Below are 25,300 nucleotides of genomic sequence, written 5' to 3'. Positions count from 1 at the left end.
GCAGTGTTCGTTTGTTTACAATAACTCGCGACTGCCATCTCTTCTCTGGAGGCACGGACTCGTTGGGGCGCAGCGCATCTTTTTTGACGCATACAAACTTGTTCTTCCAGGCGCGCTGTGCTGTGAAATACTTATAACTCAAGAATGACGTCGCGGTTCGTTGCCCTAAGTGTTTGTTGCGCCTTTAGTTAATTGTGCAGGACGTTGCGATCTCTCACTGAAGTTTCATGAAAGCTTCTGCAAGGGCGGTTTTTTTTGCCCACAATAAATGCTTACGTGTTGTGCTTGTCGATATGCACCGGCTGATTTGAGTTCGCAGTACTGTTTTGTGCGCTTAGAATGTACGCCAAAAGGCGCTCAAATTTTCATCGCGGAAGATCAAGGATTTCGCGTTGCTGTTTTGAATAAACTAAACTGGAATGCAGAAACTCAAATTACAATTAGTACTCTCCATCAAATTTTGTTGCGTGCTCGTTAATTTCAAAGAAAATTGCTCTCTGTGGTTTTTTTTGTTGGCCGATCAGCCAGGGTACTCACGATGCAAGAGCATTCAGCTATGCAAAGCGTGCTTGCCTTCGAGTCATTGGGTGCGTGCATCGTTTAGGAACCTCACACATACGTGTCATTTAGCGTGATAGTTGATTTGCCATTTCTTGTGAGGGTTTATATCCGCGAGAGGAGCTCTCGCGAAGTAATCGCGTATGGTGGCACGCTAGTTCATTCATACGCTAGCTCAATCTTTAGGCCATAAAGTTCGTATGTGAGATATGTCCACAAGGCGCACTTCGGAAATATAATTGGTGTGTCTAACCACTTCACGAAACCACCACAGCTGTTCGAATGTACCAACTGTGTGCCTTCTGACACGCACGTTATTAAGGCTTTAGATGCTTCACCAAGCGCTAAAATTGGCCGTCGGTGACATCGCCGTCCTGCGTCGACAGCGTCAATGTGAGTTGTTGCTTTTATTGGATGAGAGTCACAGTTAGTGCTATCTTCACATATTGTATACCCTATACACGGTGAAGCTTGTATCATCAATGTGCTGAGAAAGGAAAGACAGTCGCACTGTCCTTTCGGGTGTTATCGCGCCAGCTAACAGCTAATAGAAAGGTTAGCAATAGAAGCCACACATGAACGTTTGAGCAATGTTACTTACAGTGTAAAGCTTATTCGGAGACATGCTAAACCATGGGCCAAGAAAAAAACGAGTGTTCTCACTGAAGATCACATTTTTAAGTTTAAGAACATACTAAAAAGGGGTGCGCACAAAGCTAGCATCAGGTCACTGCGATGCCGAGTGACTCGATCAACGCCGGATAACGAGTATGCCTTGCGCGTGGCACTAAACAGAGCTGATATGGGTGAACGTCACACTCGTTAAGATAATTTTAGGATGAGTTAGACGACTGGCGCGTATGTTCTTAGCGCACTTCCTGCCGAGCAAGCGCTCTCTTCGCAAAAGGGCGTCTGGTACGCAGGAGCAATGCAGGTGGCGCCACGTTCAAAATGCGAGTGCGAAGGAGAGGAGACCGAGGAGAAACGTGAGCAGAGGAGGAGAGTGTCACCATTTCAAGAAGTTCTAGTGGCTTTAAAATGAGCTGCAGGCACCCTGCAAGTGTCCTCTCTTAACTTTTTATGTATTACTCTATGAAATCACCATGTGGAATTACGTTATGGTTCAAAGTATTGCCCCAGGAGCGTTTCATTCAGTCCAAATATTCGTATTGGTGTCCAGACCTAGACATGTAGACAAGGTTGGTATTTCGTATAGCGGCGTCGAAGACTGTAGTGATGGCTGTCAACCCTGGGGTGATTCTTGATACAAAAGAGGGTGATTTGTGGAGCTTCTGGGCGTACTGCAAGTTCGTAGGAACGTCAAGAGTTTCTTCGTAGTGGTTGATTTTCTTCGTAAACTATAAGAGGTTTGTTCGTAGAGGTACTATCGGCGTCAAATGAAAACCGAACAGCGGCAAGCTTTTGAGATGGCACTGCGCGCCGTCCAGTTATTAGCATTGACAGGCGCGCGCATATTCTTCAACAGCTGTGCGAATATATGCGTGTCTGTTCATAGTGATGAGTGGACAGTGTGCAATTTATGCCGATAGTACATGCCAGTCATGTACGTCAACGTACGCACATACCAGGCATGTTGGCAACGGTTCATACATAGACGCCAAGTGAGGCCATTGATCTATTTATTATGTACAAGTTGTACCGGCAGTGTCTCGTCCAAATATCGCCCGAGTTAGGTCAACAATAAAAAGTCGTACTGTTGCCAGCAATGCAAACCTTAGGGGCGCTATGCAGCAGGGTGATGTTCTCAACAAAGAACGTGACCATTTCGGTGAACCTGATATCAGACAGGGCCTTTGTATTGGCGTAGAAGGTGAGGTAGGCGATAGCTCCGGCGATTCATTTGTTTACGAAATTCAACGTCGAGAATGGCCACGGTAAGTTTTGCCCGATTTGCTGAAATGGCCAGCAAGGTGACTTTATGGACTGCAGAAGTCCAGCTGGCCTTGTCAGCTGTGTCTTCTGTCAATGATAGTCTAGGCAAGTCTTTACGGGCAGGTTGACATTGACAGTGAGGCAAGACTAATAGTAGTTTTCTTGTATCTCCCCGAGCTCCCGAAAAAATCTAATATGTCTCGCCGTCAGGTCGTCGTGCGAAGCCTCCAGAACCTCTGAACGTAATGCTGAAAGTAAAACTAGGAGGCAGTTGACTTGAAGTGGCGAAAAGGGCTTCTGTGGGAAAACATCGTTTGTCATAGAAAATGAATCCAGTGCTCGCTTTATTACCTTCGGAACGACAGTGGTCGATCTTGCCCATGATGTATTCCACAAGGGCTTTTGTTTCCGGGTTGGTTCGATATCTTTCAGTGATGTCAGTGGCAGTAAAGGTTCCCAAGACGCAGTCATCCTACTGGTCATCCTACGGTGGTGGGTCAAAGGCTGCGCGAAACAAATAGTCGGCGTAAGAGTATTTTCATACGGACTTGTAGACAGTACTGCAGTAATGTCAAATTCTAGTGTCAGATTTCACTCTGCGATTTTACCTGAAGGATCCTTCGAATTGGCTAGCCCAAACAAGGCGTGGAATTGGATCGCGCTTTCAAGGGCCTGACGTAAATGCAGGGGCGCAACTTAGATATAGCCCGGCAGGTAGCTGAGTACTCTTTTTCTGTTGTGGAATAGTTGACTTCTGGCTTGAATAGTGACGCGGTTAGCAGAACTGAAAACCCCTTTTAATTCTTCAGGATTCTCTACGAGGATCACACCAAGTCCTATCACCACATAGGCGTATTCGGCGATATACGCAAGTATCGGTGGCGTTTGCAGGCGTTGTTTCAGCTCTTGAAATGCTTCTACTTGCGCCATTTTCAATTTCAATTCCACGTCAATCTTTGTGCGATGCGATGACGTTTTCGTGATTTATGAAAGTTTCTTGACGATGCGTCTATAATGGGCATAAAAGCCGAGAAATCAGTGTATGGCCTCGTTGCCGGCAGTTAGCGGGGAGGACAGTGATGTCAGATGTTTTCCGCAGTTCGGAGAAAATTAAAGGTTCCTAAAGCCGTGGCCCGAAAATGAAAACTCCTTGAACGTGAAGATTTACTTTTCTGGCTTCAAGGTTCGTCGGAAAGTGCTAATTGATCGAAGTACATCTTCAAGGCCCCGTAGATATTCGTAGAACTTCGAGGCAAGCACAACAACGACGAGCGAGCCCACAAAGTCAATCACTTCAAGCCTGCGAGTAGAGTGGTCCTAGCACGTGGGAAAGCTACAGGCGCCGAGCAGAGCCAAAAAGGCTTACTGAACTCGGACAGGCCCTCTAGTCTTAAAACTGCAATTTTCACACTGTCTCTCTAGTCAACTTCGATTTGCCAGTAGCCCATCTTGAGGTCCATCGATGAAAAGTAGTGCGTGTTTTGCAGTCCATTTTTGGTGCATTCTGTTCGTTGGAGAGAAACCATGTCCGTCTTCGTGATTTTGTTTAGACCTGATAATTGGCGCAGGAATTTAGAGCTCCATCCTCCTTTTTCACTAAGAACACGAGAGACGCTCAAGAAATTTCAAATAGCTGGACGATGACGTCCCGTAGCATTTCGTCGACTTGTCTTTTTATGGACTCGCGTTCTTGCGTCCTATTTCAGCAGAAAATCTCAATGATGGGTTGTGGAGATTGATACGTTTTGATTGCATGTTTTGCGACGAGGGTCTAATGAATTCTAGTCTATGAGAATAACCAATCCTCGTATCGTAAAAGAAGAGCTTTGTGCTGTTCTTGATTACGCTAAGGAAGGCTTGGATTGACGTTGAAAGCTATTTGTGAACCTCAAATAATCTAAGTAGGCTCTGAAGCAACGCTTATAGGGCATAGGTATTGCTGGTGTCAACGAATTCATCCATGTAGCTGACCGTTGTACCAATTTTTAAAGAGTCTGTATTCATTGCCTAGATTGTTCTGAATTACCTTCTCTTTCGCATGACGTGGCCCGGCTACGCTTTTTGCAAAATAAATGTCATTGTGCAGGAGTAGGTGCTGGTCGCCCTCGATGACGCCGCCTAAGCTTGTGGGTTGTTTGGTGCCGACGGGGATGATGACGCTGGACAGACGCGGATGATATTAAAGGCATGCATGGTGACCGAATTTTATCTCCAGTTGTCGAGCATTGTTTGTCGAAAGCGTTGTCGACTGGCATCTTTATTCAATTGTGTTCATGGAGAAAATCGGTGCCTAGAAGGACTTTTCTCGGACAATGCTATAAGACCACGAACTTGGGCGATAACGTGCGGCTGTCTTTACTGATTCTTGTTGTGCAGACTATGATCGGCCCTATCAGGTGGGCCCCAGTTGTCCGGATTTCAATTTCTTCTCAATGAGTATTTCCTTTTTCAGCTTTGTGGGGAATGGCCAACTAATGACCAAATAGCCTGCTCCTGTGTCGACCAGAGCGACGGTGTACTGGCGCTCTGCTGTTAACAAGAAAGTCGGTGTGCTGTTGGCGCTGCACTTAGATGTAGTAGCCTGGCCACGGTAATTGTCAAGATTCTCGGAGGGTCCACCGCTCTCCTGCTAGGTAGTCGATGGCTTCACGTGGTCATTTACGTCGCTGCGGACGTGGCTGATTGATGGCGAAACCGCGTATGTGGTGGTATCGGCAACGTTGGTCGATATGGCCGCCTTCTCTGCCATAGTATAACAGAGCGGGCGGTGGTCAGGGGTACGACAAACATTGGTCTTCCTCGGCAAGTAGCGCTGATTGACAGGGATAGTGTCTGGTGACGTAACTGCCACTGTGCGGCGTCTTGACGTAAACGCGAAGGAGGAGCTTGACAGCGAAGTGCAGAAGCATAGCCCATAGCTTGTGGCGGCAGTCGATGTCTTTTCTCCCGCACATTAGCAATAAATGTCACTTCGAAATGCGGGAAAGGTGAGAGATATCGTAGCTTACCTCACATGACCGTTCTGATATTTTTGAGCAGGTCGTCAGAGCCGAGAGCACGAACTGTGGCGCTGTCTTGAATCGAGTGTGGATGGCAATAATGAGAGCGCTTTTTCAGCAATCGTCGTTCATTCAGAGACAAGTTGTGTGGCACTGTTGGGTTCCGGATCAGTGTTGTAGTGAGGTCCTGCTTTAGCCCTCACCTTACGAAGGAAACGTTCTTCTCTTCGGGCATTTCAGGGTCTGCGTAGTGGAACAATCGGGTGACTTCTGTGAACAATGCTACTCTGTCATTCGGCAGCTGCACGCAGCTTTAGAGCAGTGTTTTATTCCTTTTTTTTGCTGACTACAATCATAAAGGGGAAGGTAGCTTGGAGGTAGCTTGAAGATACTTTAGAGCGAAAAATATCCACGTTGTCATGGTTACCTCTTAGTCTTTAAACCAGGTCGGCATCTCTCAAGGTGAAATAAACATGCCGTATCTTGTCATCATTATATCTTATCAGTACCGTTACCCGGTCGTATGCTTCGAGACAGCTTTCCAAGTCTTCGTGTCATGATACATGGAAGAAAGAATTGTTACACTCAGTGAAACGAGAGCATCGAGCATAACTGTCGGTTGTCGGCAATTGAAAAACTCATGGGTTGAAAAATGCATTGCATTTTACAGATTCGTCACAGTACATCGTAGTGTGTGTTTCGCTGATGCTCACAAACAGTATTTAAAGGGCCCCTGAAACAAATTTTTAAGTAACCATAGAAGGAATTCAATGGAAGAGCTTCTTGCGTCACGAATTCAACGCCGCCAAAATTTTAGGAATCCGTCCTGGGCGAGTGGAGTTACAAAGATTTGTCGCATGCTGCAATTGCATTCTCTCTTCTCTCGTCCCAATAAAAGTGTTAGAAGCTAAGCAGGGAGAAACGGCAGGGTCACAGGAACACGTCACGAGGGCCTCCTGACCTTGAGCGCTCTTTTCTTTTTTTTCTTCGAATTCGTGGTTTTTTTTTAGTGTGATCACGTGCGCACGCGTGGACAAGTAGCGGCCTTCCGCAATGCTTTCTGTAACGAGCGAGCGCTTCACGTTAAAATCATTGAATTGCTGATAGATGCGCTTACTAGGTGTGATTTTTGGCCATATTGCGTGATTTCTCTAGAGAAGAGAAAGGAATTTTTAGCTGACTTTGATAATTTATTGTGAATTGCAGGCCGCGGGCTGCGCTATATTATTTGGCTCGCGTGTTGTCGGAAGCCTCTGCTACCGATCGACAGCGTTTTCGGACCATGCTCAAAAAGAGTTGCAGGGCCCCTTTAAGGCCGGCGTTGCAGTTTTTAAAGTAGGTTTCACTCAGGAAGCAGCTGGCAAGTCAAAGCACGGGCTAAAGCCACGTTCACACCGCGCGCAGAGGCAGAAAACAGATGTGGCTTATCCGCGAAAGCGGAAAACCATCGGCCGCTGCTGGGATCGCGTTTCCGCACGGAAACGTTGGCCGCTTTAAGTGCAACCAATCAGGACCGGACACACGCGCGTGCAGTATAATAAAGTACCGCAAGATGGCGATATGTCCACCGTTGATTGGTTGATTGCTTCTCCTCCGTAGCAAAGCGGGTAGCCGGCAACATCGTCAATCTAAACATCCGCCCCCTCCCTACTTCTCCTCCGCATTGAAAGTCCACATGCTTGCCGCATGCTCAGAGTTCGATGCACACACACACACACACACACACACACACACACACACACACACACACACACACACACACACACACACACACACACACACACACACACACACACACACACACACACACGCACGCACACGCACGCACGCACACACACACACACACACACACACACACACACACACACACACACACAAATATTGGGTCATTCTATATCGAGTGTATCCGCTCAGTTTCCGACAATCTCTGGCCAGGCTGAAAAAAAAACGTGCAGGTATATGTGAATGTGAGAAGTAGTTATTGCGCTGTTATAATTCGCAAGAAATTATTGCATTGCCTATAGGGTGCTTCAAACTTTGGGCACCCAAGGTAAAATGTCTAACGCTAAATAATTTATTTATATACTACCGGTGTGAGCATTCAACTCGAAACAATTTTTCTTATTATAAATATGCCACTCTTTAATGATTATGGTAGTATATAAATTTTTGTTTGAAATTTTTTTTCGCCTTTGCAAAAAATTGCATTATGCCGCTTTTTTACCAATTCTTACAAAAAGCACAGTTTTTTTTGGCCAGTAGTGTTATAGAATTTTCTGTTTTACATGTTCCTATATCAAATGATATATGGGAAATCATGATGATGATGATGTTAAATGATTACAATACTTTAGAAGCAAATGATGCCAACACATTGCCAATATATTGTTCCAAATTTAGTTGAAACAGCTTTTTTACTCATACTGAAGCTCAAGTTTGGGAATGTAGTGGTCTTAGTAAAATATGGCTTATATAATGTTGCATAGTATAGCTTGTCAGTAAGATATGCAGAAAGTTTCAAAAGAGTAGAGCTTGTTCTAAGGGAGAATAAAATTTTCTACCTTTTAACAACGATAAGGTACTACGAAGCTTGCCCTTGCCTCGCCTTTACTGCATAGCACATAAGCGCGAGGTTCCAGCGCCCGCTTTTCGGCAGCAAAACATAAATGTTACACAGTTTCTGGTCACTTGTTTTAGTAATACTGCTGTATATAACGTCAAAAAGGGGCACTAGTGCTTATTTTCGGAAAGAATACCTTCCCCTTTGTCCAACAGAGCAGGTTACTTTGAACCGTTGATTAGTCTCAAGGGACAGAATTATAATGCAGTCGATGACCGGTAATACAGTATTTGAGCGATGTGTTTGACATCTGATAAATAATGCACATAGTATTTACAAATGGTAAGAACACAAAGTACAGTTGATCTAAGCTGTTTTTAGGACGTTTGAGGTATAGGCTGATGCGTGATCACTTACGATATATCCTAGATGTACATAATGGGGATGATTTAATGTCGTGCCCATAAATGACACTTCATTCGCCATTACCGGTTTTGATTCAAACTTTTCAACCATCCCCTTCTAATGGTTTTAGGGTGTTGAAAACTTTGAAAGCACGTCCCCATTACCGGAAGGGCTTTTAATTAGAAGATTTTCAGCACCTTTCGACCATTGAAAAATCGAAAAATAAAAATGTTAAACTCCCTCCGGAAATGGTGACTGAAGTGTCATTTATGGGCAAAATATCCCTTCATATTTTATGTGTATAAAAGGCATCATTTACTCATACACACCAGTGGTAAACTATCACGCATTGTTCAGTACCTGAGACAAATAAATAGACCTCATGTAAACAATACCTAAAAGAGGTCGTTATTATTCTTAAGATAATGTGTATTATTTATCAGAGCCCAAACAAAACGGCCCATTACTGCATTGCAGGTCATTGACGGTATTATAATTCTGCCCCTTGGGATTAAGCAGTGGCCCAATTTAACCTGCCCTATGGTGGTCAAAGGGGGAAAATACCATTCTAGAAAATAAGCACTATCGCCCCATTGCGACGTGCTATGTAGCCGTATTACTAAAACAAGTGACAAGCAGTTGTATGACATCCTTCATTTGCTGCCGAAAAGTCACCGCTGGAACCTCGCGATGACGTGCTGTGCAATGAAGACGGGGCAAAGGCAAGCATTAAACCTTGTGGTTTTTAAAAGATTCAAAATATTTTTCTCCCTTAAAACAAAATTCACTGTTTCGAAATTTTCTGCTTATCTTACTGACACACTATAATAAGCAACATTTTATATGCCATATTTTACTTAGATCAATACATTGTCAAACTTCAGTCGCAGTTTGTGTCAAAATGATGTTTTTGCGAAATTTATCGCTATATATCAGCAATTCTTTGGCTACATTTGTTTTAAAGTATTTAATATAGAAACATGTTTAACTGAAAATGTAAAAACACCACTGGCGAAAAAAATTTGTTTCTATAAAAAGCGCGAAAAAAGCAGTATATTGCAATTTTTTGTCAAGGCGATAAAGAAAGTTCCATGAAAAATTATTATACAACCATAGTCATGAAAAAGTAGCACCTTTAGAATAAGGAAAACTTTTTAGTACTATTTTTTCAAACCAGTAATAAGACATAAATGATTTAGCGTTTGCATGGACGTTCTCGTCCCGTTCAATGATGTCTTGTTGATGGTGGCTAAAAGTACTAACGCTGCTGAAAAGAACGAAGAAAAGCCACTGCAATCTAAACGTCACTCCCTTGCTTCGAAAGACCATGAAGGTATATCAGGTGCGTTCGGCGCCAAAGTAGTGGCCATTGGCGACAGACCCGGACGAAATCTGAGCCCGAAGATACGAAAAAAGTGCCACCCACCTGTCTTATCGACTGCCGCTCACCACTTTGTGTCACAGCATGACTGATGCCTTCAAGAACCACACCCGACACACCCATTGTGGCCCCAGAATGCTCGGCTGCCCTGCAAGACAGGTTGCAGCACACATAAGACCGTCCACCACGGCACAGTCAATGCCGACCACCAGAGACCATTTCGGTAACGATGGCGCTTCAGGGTCCTGAGCCTGTGCACCTGCGATGACCAACTCTACACAGCCAGTGGCGTTCACCCGAGAACATTTCTGCATCTTCCCATGAAATTATGCAGCGTGCTTGAGTTTAAGGACGAAAAGCGAAACCGTCACTTGGACGCACACGCGCGCTTCGTTGACTGAGACGAGGAAGATGAAGAGAGATTAGAACAACCAGCCTAAACACACACACACGCGCACACACACACACACACACACACACACACACACACACACACACACACACACACACACACACACATATATATATATATATATATATATATATATATATATATATATATATATATATATATATATATATATATATATATAAGAAGGCATGGTGGTTGAGTGGCCGTAGCGTTGCAAGTAGTCAAGTAGAACCTCCGTGAGTGGTCACAACGTGATAGTGAAGTGAGTTTTCCGTTAGTGAGGTTTCCGGCTAGTGATATTTCCGTTTTTACCTCACTATCCAATCAATTGTGCCAAACATGACATGCCCAACAGCAACCCTGTGCACAGTCGGGAGGCCCCTACTGCACACGTAATCCAGAAGCGGGCAAGAATTGCCATTGCACCCGCTTACCAGCCTCTGCGGCAATACGCGGCGCCCCTCTTTCTTCGACAAGACGTCAACGGGGCGCTGAGAAGTTAAAGGCTTAAACTTCTTTAAAAAGCTCTTTTCCCCCCACACCGAACCGCCAGAGCCAGGAGGCGCCATCTGGTCGGGAACAATGCGTTAGTGAAAGGAAGGATACACCGACCGCAGACATCCTAAAGGTGAAAAGGAGAAAAGGGAGAGAGATGGAAGTGCAAGGGGAAGGAAGAGTGAAAGGGGCGCCCGGGGGAGTCCACCTTGTATATTCCTCGTTCTCTTTTTTCTTTTTTTCTTTTTTTTCTCTTTCGTTTTTTCCTCTTTCTCTGTCTCATCCTCTGATTTAAGATTATATAAAGCTGAGCCCCAACAAAGTGCACCCTCAATCATGATGAAGGCCAGACTCTAGGCCAAAACGTAGAAATAAACCACGTTGTGACTGCTTACGAAGGATGTACTTGACTATATACATACATTATATATATATATATATATATATATATATATATATATATATATATATATATATATATATATATATATATGAGATATAACAGACAGTAATGCCAAGGAATGTACAGGGGAAGTTATTAACATTAATGGAATGTAAATAAGAAGAAAGAAAAGTGGATGAAAAAATTACCAACTGTAAGCAGGAATCGAACCTACGACCTTCGAAGGTCGTAGGTTCGATTCCTGCTTACAGTTGGTAATTTTTTCATCCACTTTTCTTTCTTCTTATTTACATTCCATTAATGTTAATAACTTCCCCTGTACATTCCTTGGCATTACTGTCTGTTATATCTCATTATTATTGTGTTAAAAACACGGAAAAACGAGCCCTTAGGTATACACTTCTTTCCCTTATATATATATATATATATATATATATATATATATATATATATATAAATATTTATATATATATATATATATATATATATATATATATATATATATATATATATATATATATATATATATATATATATATATATATATATATATATTCCGTGCAGTAGGGGCCTCCCGGCTGTGCCCCTACTGCATGCAGGCCCCTACTGCACGCGTAATCCAGAAGCGGGCAAGGAATTCGCATTGCGCCCGCTTACCAGCCTCTGCCGCAATACGTGGCACCCCTCTTTCTACGACGAAATGTTGACAGGGCGCCGAGTAGTTAAAGGCTTAAACCTTCCTAAAAAAGCTCTTTTTTGCCCCACACCGAACCGCCAGAGCCAGGAGGCGCCGTCTGGTTGGAAAGAATGCGTTAGTGAAAGGAAGCATACACAGTCCGCTGACATCAAAAAGGTGAAGGGGAGAAAGGGGAGAGAGATGAAGGGGGAAGTGGAAGGAAGAGTGGAAGGGGGGCACCCGGGGGGAGTCCATCTTATATTCTTTTTCTCTTTTTTTTTCTTTTTTCCTTTTTTTCTCTTCTTTTCCTTTTCTTCTTTTTTCCTCTTTTCCTCTGATTTGAGATTGTATAAAGCTGAGCACCAACAAACTGTACCTTTAATCCTGATGAAGGCCAGACTCTAGGCCAAAACGTCGAAATAAACCACGATGTGGCCACTCACGGAGGATCTACTTGACTATATGCAACGCTACGGCCACTCAACCACCAAGCCTGGATATGTATATATATATATATATATATATATATATATATATATATATATATATATATATATATATATATATATATATATATATATATATATATATATATATGTGTGTGTGTGTGTGTGTGTGTGTGTGTGTGTGTGTGTGTGTGTGTGTGTGTGTGTGTGTGTGTGTGTGTGTGTTGAGAAACAATCGATGGACGAACTTGCGAAAATGTTTACTTCCAGCGTTTCAGCAGGAGGACCTGCGGAAACGTCGGAAGTATAATAAAGAGCTGAGACAGCCTGACAAATAGAACTATTATTTGAGACAGGACAGGAGTGTAGGCCCCTAGCCAGCGAGAACAGCGACAACGTCCGCCCCGAGCGCTTCGTGCTTAGCACTGGCGATTTGACATCCGAGCTTTGCCTGACCAACTACTTCTTCATTACATATTTCCCCCTCACTGAAGACAAAGCCAAGTAGGTGTTTTGAAGTGACGTCAGGACAAGTGGTTCGTGATATAGTTTGAGACGATCCAAGTGTACAACTTCGCGGCCTCGGCGCCGCTACAGAGCCAACCATCGCCTTCAAATGGTTCCCAGCCCACATGGGACAACTGGCTCCCGACGTCGAGAACCGCATCAAGGAGGCGGATGCTGTGGCCCGTGATCTCATCACGTGCCGGACCATGGCAGCCTGTCTCCCGGAAACCAGCGGTGAAGAACGAGAAGAAGACCTCGACCCCCTCACCGACTATGGAAGGATCCTGGCGGCCTTCAGAGAGGCCAGACGAGCCTTTCCGCCCCCGCATCGTGAACTGTCACGTGCGGAAGCAGTGAAGCTCCGACAACTGCAAACAGAATTCGTGCTAACGCCAGCATTGGCCCAGCACGTATGCCCCGACATGTATGTGGACGCAAAGTGTAGCGTGTGCGAGCGTGAACTAGCCACCCTCCGCCACATCATGTGGGGCGAGTGTAACAGTGGTGTGAACAATGGGAATGGGCAGTGCCAGGATGCCACGTATCCCGAAGGTGTGGGAGCATGGATACGCTCCGAAGACTCAACCACGCAACGAAGGGCCATCCAGCGGCTTAAGGAGGCCCTGGCCAAGCAGAGGAGAAAGGTAGCCGACGCCCCGGACATCGGGAGCGGAGGAGCCCGAGTATCCAACGCCTAGCCGGAGCACAAAGTCCTCAAGATCTAGGGCCTGGGACTATAGGACTATTAGCCATAGTCTTCAGATAAGGAATACCCGCGCCCTGCGTGGCCGGTGACTTCCCGCACGCCGGATGCATGAATAAATGTTGTTTCTCTCTCTCTCTCGGCTACGCAGGTCCGCAGTGGCCACGAAGAGGTTCAATGAGGTAGTTGACGGCGGAAGTTGGCTCTAAGACGCAGTAAGGTCCATGGTACCTGCTGACGAACTTCGTTGTGGTACCTAGAGCAGCAGTGGAAGGCATTCACAGCCAAATTACACAGTTAGGCTAAAACTGTTAGTCAGACCATCCGTCGTCGTCACGCAATTTCTGTAGCCCTTATTCTTGTGTTGTAAGGGTGCGAGCTAATCGCCGATATTCTTCCGCATTTCGAGCAGCTTCAGGAACTGGTGTGCCTTCAGATGAATCGGTTCGTGAGGGAAGAATGACGTCGATTGGAGATGATGGATTTTGACCACAGAGGGAGAAGGGAAGGAAGGGAGAAAAACCTGTGGTCACTTGGGGTGCGGCGTTACAAGCGTACGTCAACTAGGAGAAAATAAGGTACCAGTTGGTGTGGTCGGAGGCGACATACATAGAAAGCATGTCGTGAAGAATGTGGTTTAAACGTTCGGTAAAGCTGTTTGATTGTGGGCGATATGAGGTAGTAGAGCGGTTAATCACATGACATTCTGCTAGAAGTTCTTGAATAACATCAGCGAGAAAGGCATAGCCCCGTGGTCACTCAGAAGTTCACAAGGAGGGCCATGACTCAGAACAAAGCGTTGCAGTAGGAAAGACGCACCGTCATGTGCCGTTGCGGCTGGCATAGCGACCGTTTCTGCATATCTCGTGAGATGGTCGATTGCTACAATAACCTAGCGATTTACAGCTGACGTGTATGGCAGATGACCATAAAAGTCTATTCGAACCCGGTCGATTGTTCGTACTGGGCACAGTAACGACTGCATTGGTGCAGTAGGGTGGCAAGGATCGTGCTTATGGCATTGGCACTCTGTACAAGATCGAATGCACTTTCCCACGAATGTGTACATGTCGCGCCAATAAAACCGAAAACGCAGCCTGACATAGGTTTAAAAAACCGATGTGGGCACTCTGCGGATCGGCATGGAAAGTAGCACATATGCTAGCGCGTAGTTGCCTGGGTATGACGAGTAGCCATTTGTGGCCGTCAGGTTGGTAGTTGCGGCGATATAAGATTTTGTGACAGATGGCGAAGTGAGAAGCTTGTCGGCGTAGCGCTCGAGATGGCGAGTGGGCCAGTATTTCAGAGAGGTAATCGATGAAAGACACAATCCACGAATATTTGCACTGTTCCAAAGCCATGTCGATGGATACTGATATTAGAAATAAATTGTATTGTATTGAGACACTCACAATATCAGTAGAAAGAGACGAACGTGAAAAAGTATCGGCATCGGCATGCTTCTGGCCTGAGCGGTATATAACATAGATGTCGTGCTCTTGTTGCCGCAATACCTATCGTGCCAAGCGTCCGAAGCGATCCTTCAGGGAGGATAACCAGCAGACAGCGTGGTGATCGGTAACAAAATCGAAAGGGCAGCCGTACAGATAAGGCTAAAGTTTTCTGTTGGCCCAGATTATCGCTAGGCATTCTTTCTCAGTTACGGAATAATTTGCTTCTGCTCTTGTAAGAGTGCGACTCACGTACGCAACAACATATTGTCGCGAGCAAAAACAAGACCTGCAGCCAGGAGTTCACCCGAACCTGAGCAACGAGAATGTTCTCTTCTTCTTCGTAGCCCAAAACGGGTATGAGCCACAGCGGCTCGTTCATCAATGGTGGCATTACCCCCTGCTCTCAAGAAGCATCGTCTCGATGCTGTACATGAAGGCAAAAAAAAAAAGAAAATGAAATGAAAATTACCATGCAAGCAAAATGAATGGCGTAAGGCAGAATAACATAGTAGGTTGTGGAGCCAAGAGTTAAATGAGAAATAATAAAAATAGGAAAGAATGCAAGGGAGAGACGAATAAAGTCAGTCACTCACTGGCGATTCACAGCGCGAAAAGTGTGGTTTCAGCCGTGAAACGTGAACGACTTCAGTTCGCGGGGTGAAACGGGAACGTCTCCAAGTGCCTTCTGGGAGAACTTCGTATGTGACGTCGCTGAGACGTCGTACGACCTTGTAAGGGCCGAAGTAGCGGCGAAGAAGCTTTTCTGAACGGTCACGTTGTCGGATAGGGGTCCACACCCAGACTTCATCACCGGGCTTGAAAATAACTTCGCGGTGACGAAGATTGTAGCGGCGTGCGTCTGCGGTTTGGTGATGTTGAATACGGTGACGAGCAATTTGACGGGCCTCTTCTGCACACTGCGCGAATTTGGCGGCATCGGTGCGGTATATTCCTAAGTTGTCGGGCAGGAGCATGGCGTCGAGCATCGTCGTGACCTCGCGACCGTGGACTAAGCGAAAAGGAGGGAAACCGGTACTTTCTTGAACAGCAGTATTATACGCAAAAGTTACGTAGGGAAGTATGGCGTCCCAGTTCTTGTGATTGATGTCCACATACATTGACAGCATGTCTGCAATTGTCTTATTGAGTCGTTCAGTCAGCCCGTTTGCTTGCGGGTGGTAAGCCGTTGTTTTACGATGTTCCGTGCCACTCAATCGCAAGACTTCCTGCAGCATCTCTGCGGTGAAAGCTGTCCCACGACCAGTTATGACGACAGCTGGAGCACCGTGACGTAAGACAATGCTGTTCGCGAAAAATTGGGCGACATCTGCTGCGGTTGCTTTTGGAAGCGCCTTCGTTTCACAGTAGCGTGTTAAGTAGTCGGTAGCGACCACAATCCACCGGTTTCCAGACGAAGACGTGGGGAATGACCCCAGCAAGTCCATGCCAATCTGATGAAAGGGCGCCTTTGGTGGGCCTATTCGTTGCAGAAGTCCCGCTGGTCGTAAAGGTGGAACCTTACGTCGCTGACAGTCGCGACATGTGCGAACGTATGGCTTCACAGTCTTTGCGAGACGTGGCCAGTAGTAGTAGCGTTGAATCCGTCGCAGCGTGCGCGTATAGCCGAGGTGTCCGGACGATGGCTCATCATGACACGCACGTAAAATGTCACCACGAAGCGTAGTTGGCGCAACAAGCAGATACATAGCTTGTGTAGGATGAAAGTTCTTTTTGTAAAGCACTCCATCGCGGAAAGAAAAGGAGGATAGCGAGCGTGCAAAGCTTCGAGGAGGGTGGGAATTGCGTCCTTCCAGGTAGTCAATGAGCGGAATGAGCTCCGAGTCGTGACGCTGTTGCTCAGCAAAGCGGGTTGCTGATACGGCAGAAAGAAAAGTGTCGTCGTCTTCAAGGTCAGTGTTGGCATTTTCGACCGGTGCACGTGAGAGACAGTCGGCGTCGGTGTGTTTCCGCCCAGATTTGTGGACGATGGTGACATTGAAATCTTGTAGCCGAAGGCTCCATCGTGCTAGACGACCTGAGGAATCTTTGAGATTTGCGAGCCAACAAAGGGAAGGGTGGTCGCTAACTACCCTGAATGGGCGGCCATACAAGTATGGGCGGAACTTTGTTATGACCCAGACAACAGCGAGGCATTCCTTCTCGGTTGCAGAATAGTTTTTCTCCGCTGGGGATAACGTTCTGCTCGCATAAGCGATCACGCGCTCTACGCCATTATGCCACTGAACTAATACCGCTCCTAGTCCAACGTTGCTGGCGTCAGTGTGTAATTCCGTGTCAGCGCTTTCGTCAAAATGACCCAGTACAGGCGGAGCCTGGAGGAGGTTTCGGAGGGTGTCGAACGCATGACACTGATCGGGACCCCAAACAAACGAGACACCGTCTTTTGTAAGCTTGTTGAGGGCTTCAGCAATCTTCGAAAAGTTTTTGACAAAGCGCCTGTAATATGCACAGAGCCCCAGAAATCGGCGTAGGACGCGCTTATATGTGGGCACGGGAAAGGCGGCAACGGCACGGGTTTTCTGCGGATCTGGGCGGGTGCCGGCATGGCTCACAACGTGACCAAGGAACTTCAGTTCTTCATATCCAAAATGACATTTCTCGGGTTTCAGAGAAAGCCCCGCTGTTCTGATTGCCTGAAGTACTGCATGAAGGCGTTGGACGTGTTGTTCAAACGTGTCTGCAAAGACCACGACGTCATCAAGGTAAACAAGACATGATTGCCATTTGAGCCCTGTGAGAACCGTATCCATCATTCTTTGGAAAGTAGCTGGCGCTGAGCATAGACCGAAAGGCAACACTTTAAACTCGTACAGGCCGTCGGGAGTAATAAACGCCGTCTTTTCGCGGTCGCGCTCATCCACTGCAATTTGCCAGTAGCCGCTACGTAAACCCATGGAAGAAAAATATTTAGCGTTGCGTATACGGTCCGACGAGTCATCTATCCTGGGTAGAGGATAAACGTCTTTTTTGGTGACCTTGTTCAGTTTACGGTAATCAACGCAAAAACGCAACGTACCGTCCTTCTTTACTAGCACAACTGGCGAAGCCCAGGGACTGGTTGATGGCTGGATGACGTCGTCCTGAAGCATCTGCTGGACTTGGTCACGTATAGCGTCTTGCTCTTTTTGCGACACCCTATAGGCGTGTTGTCGGATGGGTCTCTCGGTGGGTTTCGTGATGATACGGTGCTGAGCAAGTGGTGTCTGTTTAACCTTTGACGTAGTGGCAAAGCAGTCTTGAAATGAGCCGAGTAAACGCAAAAGGCTTTCTCGTTGAGACGAAGGTAGTCTCTTGTTTACGTCGAGAGTGCTCGCGAACGCCTCGTCAGCATGGCCATTCGATGAAAATAAAGCTAACGTGGGCGAACCATCGGCATCGGCAAGTTCTTCACAATATGGAATGGCAGTGTGTCTCGTTAGGTGGCGGTATTCGTCGCTGAAGTTCGTGACCCGCAGGTGAACATGCCTATTGCTAGGCTGAATGATTCCTCGGGCAACACAGATTTGTCGTGAAATAAGGAGAGACAAATTGGCCTTTGCAATTACCGCGTCAGACATGTCCTGTCCCAATTCTACTTCGACAAAGAGGCTGCTTTGAGGTGGAAGAGTCAGAGAATCGTCAGTAACACGAAGTGCTCTTTTCCGGAATTGTGTACTTTCAGTTGCAGCGCAAAAAGGATCCTCGAACGACACAAGTAATTCACGGAGGTCGATGACGGCGCCGTATTCACGAAGGAAGTCCATTCCTAGAATGACTGGCCGAGAGCACACGCGCAATACGAGGAAAGAGCCTGCAAATGTCGACGTACGTATACGAATGCGTGCCGTGCACATACCGGTAGGCATCACCAGATGGCCCCCTGCCGTGCGCAACTGGGGTCCTTGCCATGGTGTGGTAACCTTCCTCAGTTCAGATGCCAGTGCGGCGCTCATTACGGAATAGTCAGCGCCGGTGTCGACCAGGGCGTTGACAGCATGATTGTCGACGAAGACGGCGATTTCGTCAGAAACGATCTTTCTGCTGTCAGAGAACACTGCAAAACCGGAATGGTCCTCGTCTGGTTGTTGCGTCGAAGGAGGGTCTTTTACAGTTCGCCGGGCCGCGACTTCACCCCCAGAAGTCGCCGTTCCTAGTTTCCCCTGCGGGGACTTGGTGACCGGCTCTTGAAAGGAGCGGAAGACGATGAGGGCAAACTGGGTGACATAGACCGGCGAGGCGACGGTGATCTCGACTGGTGGTGCTGAACAGTCGAAGGTGTTCGCTGGCCCGTGAGATAGGCTTCGATTTCGCGGGGGTGCTCACCGTAGCGCGGGCATTGAGCATCAGGATGAAAGCCGCGGAGACCTAGTTGCCGGTATTGACAGTTCCTGCATACGTGACCCGCTTCGCCGCAGTGATAGCAGAGCGGACGGTTATCCGAGGTGCGCCACGTGCTTGCCTTGCTACCACTTTGTCTTGAGGTAGACTGCAGATAGGTGGGTGTGCTCGGGAACCTTGAGTCGTGAGGCGGGCTCAAAGCAGTGGTGTGGAATGACTGCATAGCCTGGTACCTGGGCCGCATAGGAGGATCTGTAGCCGGTGGCGCAGGGGATCGCAATGCCGCTGCGTATGTCAGGACTGGCGCCTCAGAAATCGGTGGTGTGATTGGGGTCAGGGGTGTGACGGCCTGCCGGACTTCTTGTCTGATTACATCCGCGAGGGCAGACACAGGTTGATGGGATCCCACCACCTGAAGCTGTCGCAGTTCGTCCCGAACATATAAATACTTCGAATGAAGTCTGCGAGGGCCTGTCTCTCGCTGTCAGTGCCGATAGAGCATGCGGTGGCCGGGATCTGGCGTTCGTATTGTGATGACCACTGCTGCAGCGTACGTTCCATAGTGGTCGCCTCACTGATGTACTGGGCGACTGTCGTTGGTGGATTGCGCACGAGCCCAGCGAAAAGCTGTTCTTTTACTCCACGCATCAAATGCCTCACCTTCTTTTCCTCGGGCATGGCAGGGTCCACGCGCTTGAAGAGCCGAAGCATGTCCTCGACAAACATGGATACTCGTTCGTTCGGCCGCTGGTTTCTGCAGGATATGGCTTGTTCAGCCCTCTCCTTCCTCTCGGTGTACAGAAAGGCGTCACGGAGCTGACGGCTAAACTCTTGCCAGGTTGCGAAGGAGCCCTCGTGGTTCTCGTACCACGTCTTCGCAGAATCCTCCAAGTAAAAGTAAACTCGGCGCAGCTTGCGAACATCGTCCCATTCGTTGATACCGGCAACCCGATAAAAGTGGTCGAGCCAGTCATCAACATCCTCGAAGATATCTCCATGGAACGGCTTTGGTGTCTGTGGCGCATGAAAAACATGGGCGAGAAGAGAACCATGGGCATCGCTGGTTTGGACCGCCTGGCTTGTCATCGGAGTTGCCATCTTTCTGGGTGTCACTGTCAAGGGACCAAATTCAGGGGGTAACCCACGCAGGCGGCGGCTGCTTCTTGCTCTGGGAGATGTAGCTGTCTCCACGATGGCCGACACAGCCGAAGTACACGTACCCAGCACCTCCACCAGTAATGTCGCGAGCAAAAACAAGACCTGCAGCCAGGAGTTCACCAGAACCAGAGCAACGAAAATGTTCTCTTCTTCTTCGTAGCCCAAAACGGGTATGAGCCACAGCGGCTCGTTCATCAATGGTGGCAATATATTGGTAGCCAGGCTTTCGCTGGGCGAGCACAGCGCAAAGACCGACACCGCGAGCATCCATGTGGATTTCTGCTGGAGCACTTGAACCAAAATTACGCATTATGGGTGAAGTTGTAAGCAGCTCACGAAGCTTCGCAAAAGCACTGTCACAGGCTGGAGACACCGCGGATAGATTGCGGTCTCCCTGAAGTAGATCTGTCAAAGGTGCCATGATCTAGGCCAAATCCTGGATGAAGCAGTGGAAGTATGAGCAAGGCCCAATGAAACTACGCCACTCCTTAAGAGACGTGGGCCTCGGGGACCCGCGAACAGCACGTAGCTTAGCAAGGTCAAGGAGATGGCCATCATTCGACACGACGTGTCCGAGAATTGTCAGCTTGCGTGCTCCGTAGTAACATTTCTTCAAGTTCAGTTGGAGGTCAGCTGCAAAGAGGAAGCGTAAAATCCCTTCCAAGCGAGAAAGATGCATGGGAAAATGGGCCTAAAATACCACCACATTATCTGAGTAGAACAAACACGTGTTTCATTTGAGGCCACGTAAAATAAAGTTCATCATGTGCTCAAATGTTGCCGGTGCATTTCAAAGCAAATGGCATAATGTTAAACTTGTATGAGCCATCTGGTGCAACAAAGGCACTTCTTGATCTATCATCTGGATTCAGGGGCACTTGGCAATAACCAGAGCGTAGATCAAGAGAGGAAAAGAAGTCTGCGCCTTGTAAACAGTGAAGGACGTCATCAAGCCGAAGCAGAGAGCAAACTTTTTGTGATATTTTTTGTTTAGACGACAATAACTTACGCAAAAGCGTATCCTGCCATCCTTCTTTATTAACTAAAACAACCGGCAATGACCAAGGACTGTTTGATAGTTGTACGACACCGCGCTTTAACATGTCACCTACGTATTCATCGATGACGCGGCATTCAGTCGGCGAAATACGGTACGGTAGCTGCCGTAGTGGTGGCTGATTGCTTGTGTCGATCTGGTGGCATACAGTAGACGTTCGACTTAAAGTAGCGCTGTGGCTGTCGAAACATGGGCGAAACTTATCAACGAGGTTCAAAATGTCACACGTCTGTTGCCTGTTGCAAGTTTAGGCCTTCGTTTATGACACGGTTGAAAATGTCCCCAGTCGAAGGGTCATACAGGAAGCTACAGAAAAGGGTGTTGACTTTTGATGATTCATCAGGAACGTCAAGTGCTATAATGATAGTTGGTCTATAATGATAGTCGGTCTATAATGACCGACTTCGCGCAGAAATCGAGCAGGTCGCGAGATCGGATCCTGGCTGCGGCGGCCGCATTTCCGATGGAGGCGGAAATGTTGTAGGCCCGTGTGCTCAGATTTGGTGCCCATTAAAGAACCCCAGGTGGTCAAAATTTCCGGAGCCCTCCACTACGGCGTCTCTCATAATTATATAGTGGTTTTGGGACGTTAAACCCCACAAATCAATCAATCAATCAACTTTTTCGGCGATGACAGAAATGACGGCACCAGTATAAATAAGGGCAAGTTCAGGTACACCTTCAAGAATGGCATTATTTTCTTTAGGCGGGGAACGAAGAGGGCTTGTGCTTTGGGATGAAGACGCCGTTCTGCCCTCGGCAATTGCGTCATTTAGTTCCCCGTGTCGATTGCAGGGGCGTAGGCGCATCGAGGAAGGCGAGTGACGCCGGGGCGAAGGAGAACGGCGATCAGAAGCTGGTCGATGGCTTGGTTTGGAGGGTGCATATTGGTGTCTGAAGCGTAGGGAAACGTGTGGTCGTACACATATGGACGTGGATTTTCACGTGAGTGGTGTGGTCGGCGGTAGCACAGACGTGCGACGTGTCCGGATAGACCACACGATAAGCAGATAGGTCGGTTGTCGGCAGTGCGCCATGGATTAGGGACTCGGTGAACTGGAGATAGTGGCAACTGGGTGGCGTAAACAGGAACAGACAGTGGAGGCGGCGCTCAAAATGTCTGTGGTCATGGTCGTGCTGCTGCTTTGGTGTACGTAGATGATGTAGTGACTGGTGGCACCAGCTGTGATGGGAAAATCTCAGACACTTGGTCTTGTATACTAGTCCGTAGGGTAGGACTAAGCAGCGCACTGCGCTCCGGTAGGCCGGAAAGGAAGAAGAGTTGGCGGGCAACTTCTTCGCGCACAAAATCTTTGATCTGCGAGAGGAGAACGAGATTTTTCGAGGGAGTTAAGCTGGACAGCGATTCTTGATGTGGGACAGGACGGCGGGTGAAGAGTAGGTTTCGTCGGTGTCATCATAGCTTTGGCAGAGCTGGGTAACTTGGGCGCGACACTAGCCTGGCTCTTTAAAATGAGCCTTTGGAATGTGTTGTTGATGCCCTCAAAGATCTGCTTGATGCGCTTCGCCTCTGCCATATTTGCATCGACTCGTTTGCCCAAGTTGGTGACGTACTCTATGTATCTAGTGAAATTCTCACTAGGTAGTTGAGATATTGAATGAAGGCGCTGCTCCACGCGAAGATCACTGACGGCTGGATGACCATACACTTCGCTGAACTTTGTCTTGAATGCTGTCCAGGTTGGAACGTTGGTTTGATGGTTCCGAAGCCACAAGTGGGCAATGCCACAGAGGTAAATGCCGACGTTTGTCAGTCTCGTGGCTTCATCTCATTTGTTCAAGACATTCACAAGTTCGTAGGTAACCAGCCAGTCGTCGATGTCGTGATAGTCAGTGCCGCTAATTATGGGAGAGTCCCGTTGATGAACCGCGCTGGAGCACGCAATGACCTGGGGAGCCAGATATGGTGGGCTTGTAGCAGATTTAGTGGTCATGTCGGCAGGATGAGTCTGTCTTCGCAACACCAGTATTGTGAGGAGACCCAGCAAACTCCACCAATTATAATAGACAACTGAGACAGCCTGACAAGTAGAACTGTTATTTGAGACAAGACAGGAGCCTAGGCCTAGCCAGCGAGAACAGCGACAACGTCCGGCCTGAGCACCTCATGCTTAGCGCTGACGATGTGACATCCGAGCTTTGGAACACCCACTACTTCTTCATTACAGAAGTAATAAACATTATGGCGTGTTTGTCCGTCGTTTCTCAACGCATATATATATATATATATATATATATATATATATATATATATATATATATATATATATATATATATATATATATATATATATATACATGGGGGGGGGAAACAAGCCTATAATACTTAAGGGCTCATCCATGGCGGTGAGTGTGGCACACCCTTTTATGAGCATGTATGGCGTCACGTAGCACATGAACCTATCACGAGCTGGCAGCTGAGTAATAGTCCCTCGTATACAACCTAAGGGCACCAAGTCTGCCAGTACGAGACCCAAGTTAATGAATAAGGGAAAGAGGAATTGACCCTACGACTTTCGAATAACGAGTTCTACGCTCTACCACTAATACGTATATATATATATATATATATATATATATATATATATATATATATATATATATATATATATATATATCTGTGTGTGTGTGTGTGTGTGTGCTTAGAGAGAGACAATGTAGTTGATCAGTGTGCTGGGGTCTTCGCTGGAAGTTGGAAAAGGGGGTCGTTTGCTGCTTCGTATATGATCTAATGAAGCGCAAGAAACTAATCATCGCCCCAGTAGTAACATCTTCTGTTTTTACATAAAAAAGACCTGAATCATGCAGAGGACCTAAATGTAAACGTTGATCCTTAGCTACATTCCCTACAAGTAATTAGCAGAACTATTCTTCCGCGATTGTTGTCATTGGCTGAAAGTCGGACATTCCGTTCAACATGGCACTATTCATGATTCCTATAGATAAGCAACGCAATGCAAGATAAATTAGTGGACAAAATATGGATGGAGCTGAGTTACCCGAAAGGGTGGTGTTCCTTGCCTATTTTTAGCCATCACTCCAGAAAAGCTGAAAAAAAAATTAAACAAACCTGTACACGCGCGCGAGAAATATAAATTCATGTATAACCTCAGTGCTCAATAAAGCAGGAGAGGTAAGAATGAATAGTTTGATGAGGTATACCAGCCACTAGCCAAACCACTTTTATATTAGAACGGAATGCGAAGCAGCTCACCGCATAGATCCTGAATTCCTGCTGAAGCCGTAAGAATAGCGCATGCCAGGAACACGGCGGGAACCTTCATTTTAACGTTGTAGTTTTGAGTGTAAGGGCACAGGAGCACCACAACTGCGCTATAGACTAAGAAACTCGTTGGAAAGCTCCGAAATGTCGGAAAGCTCCCTGACTATTGTGGGTACATTTCTATTAGGTACTGAGGGATTGAATGATCTTTTTTTCTATTTGCTTATACACCCAGGTCGTCATCCTTTAGGCACACATCGCTGTTTAGAGCCCAGGATATGTTTGCGACACGTGGCATCACATAATGCGAAATCTAGCTGTCATTTTGACAGGAATTTCCTTATCTCTTTGGCAAGCCGTGACCCTACGTCGGAAAAATTGATGCTGCGGTGACAGGCGCAATCCACTAAGTTGTGATGACAACTTATACACCTTTGTGCACCACCAGATCATTCGCTATCGTTTTTAAAAATCCCAATCAAAGGCACGCAACTGCACGCGTACGCGGGTGCCTGCGCTCAGAGAGCAACGACAATCTCCTCCGCGTGTGTGTTTCCTCCTCGATTCTGCTCGCACACCGGAGGCTGTGCGTAGATGCTTTCGCCTATTCC

At 46.9% G+C, this 25,300-nt stretch overlaps 1 protein-coding gene across 1 annotated transcript in view; it reads right to left on the bottom strand.

Annotated features, from left to right (window-relative positions):
- The window catches only part of LOC142777188 (antimicrobial peptide microplusin-like), a 70,926-nt gene extending 46,085 nt beyond the window's left edge, over window positions 1-24,841 (bottom strand). The window contains exon 1 of the mRNA XM_075881501.1: window positions 24,681-24,841. Within this exon, the coding sequence (XP_075737616.1) occupies window positions 24,681-24,750 (70 nt within the window). The 5' untranslated portion in view covers window positions 24,751-24,841. The remainder of the gene's footprint in view (window positions 1-24,680) is intronic.
- Window positions 24,842-25,300: the final 459 nt, after the last annotated feature.

The sequence above is a fragment of the Rhipicephalus microplus genome, chromosome X (genome assembly GCF_043290135.1).
Source record: "Rhipicephalus microplus isolate Deutch F79 chromosome X, USDA_Rmic, whole genome shotgun sequence".
Taxonomy (NCBI): domain Eukaryota; kingdom Metazoa; phylum Arthropoda; class Arachnida; order Ixodida; family Ixodidae; genus Rhipicephalus; species Rhipicephalus microplus.
This window is presented reverse-complemented; position numbering and strand designations above follow the sequence as displayed.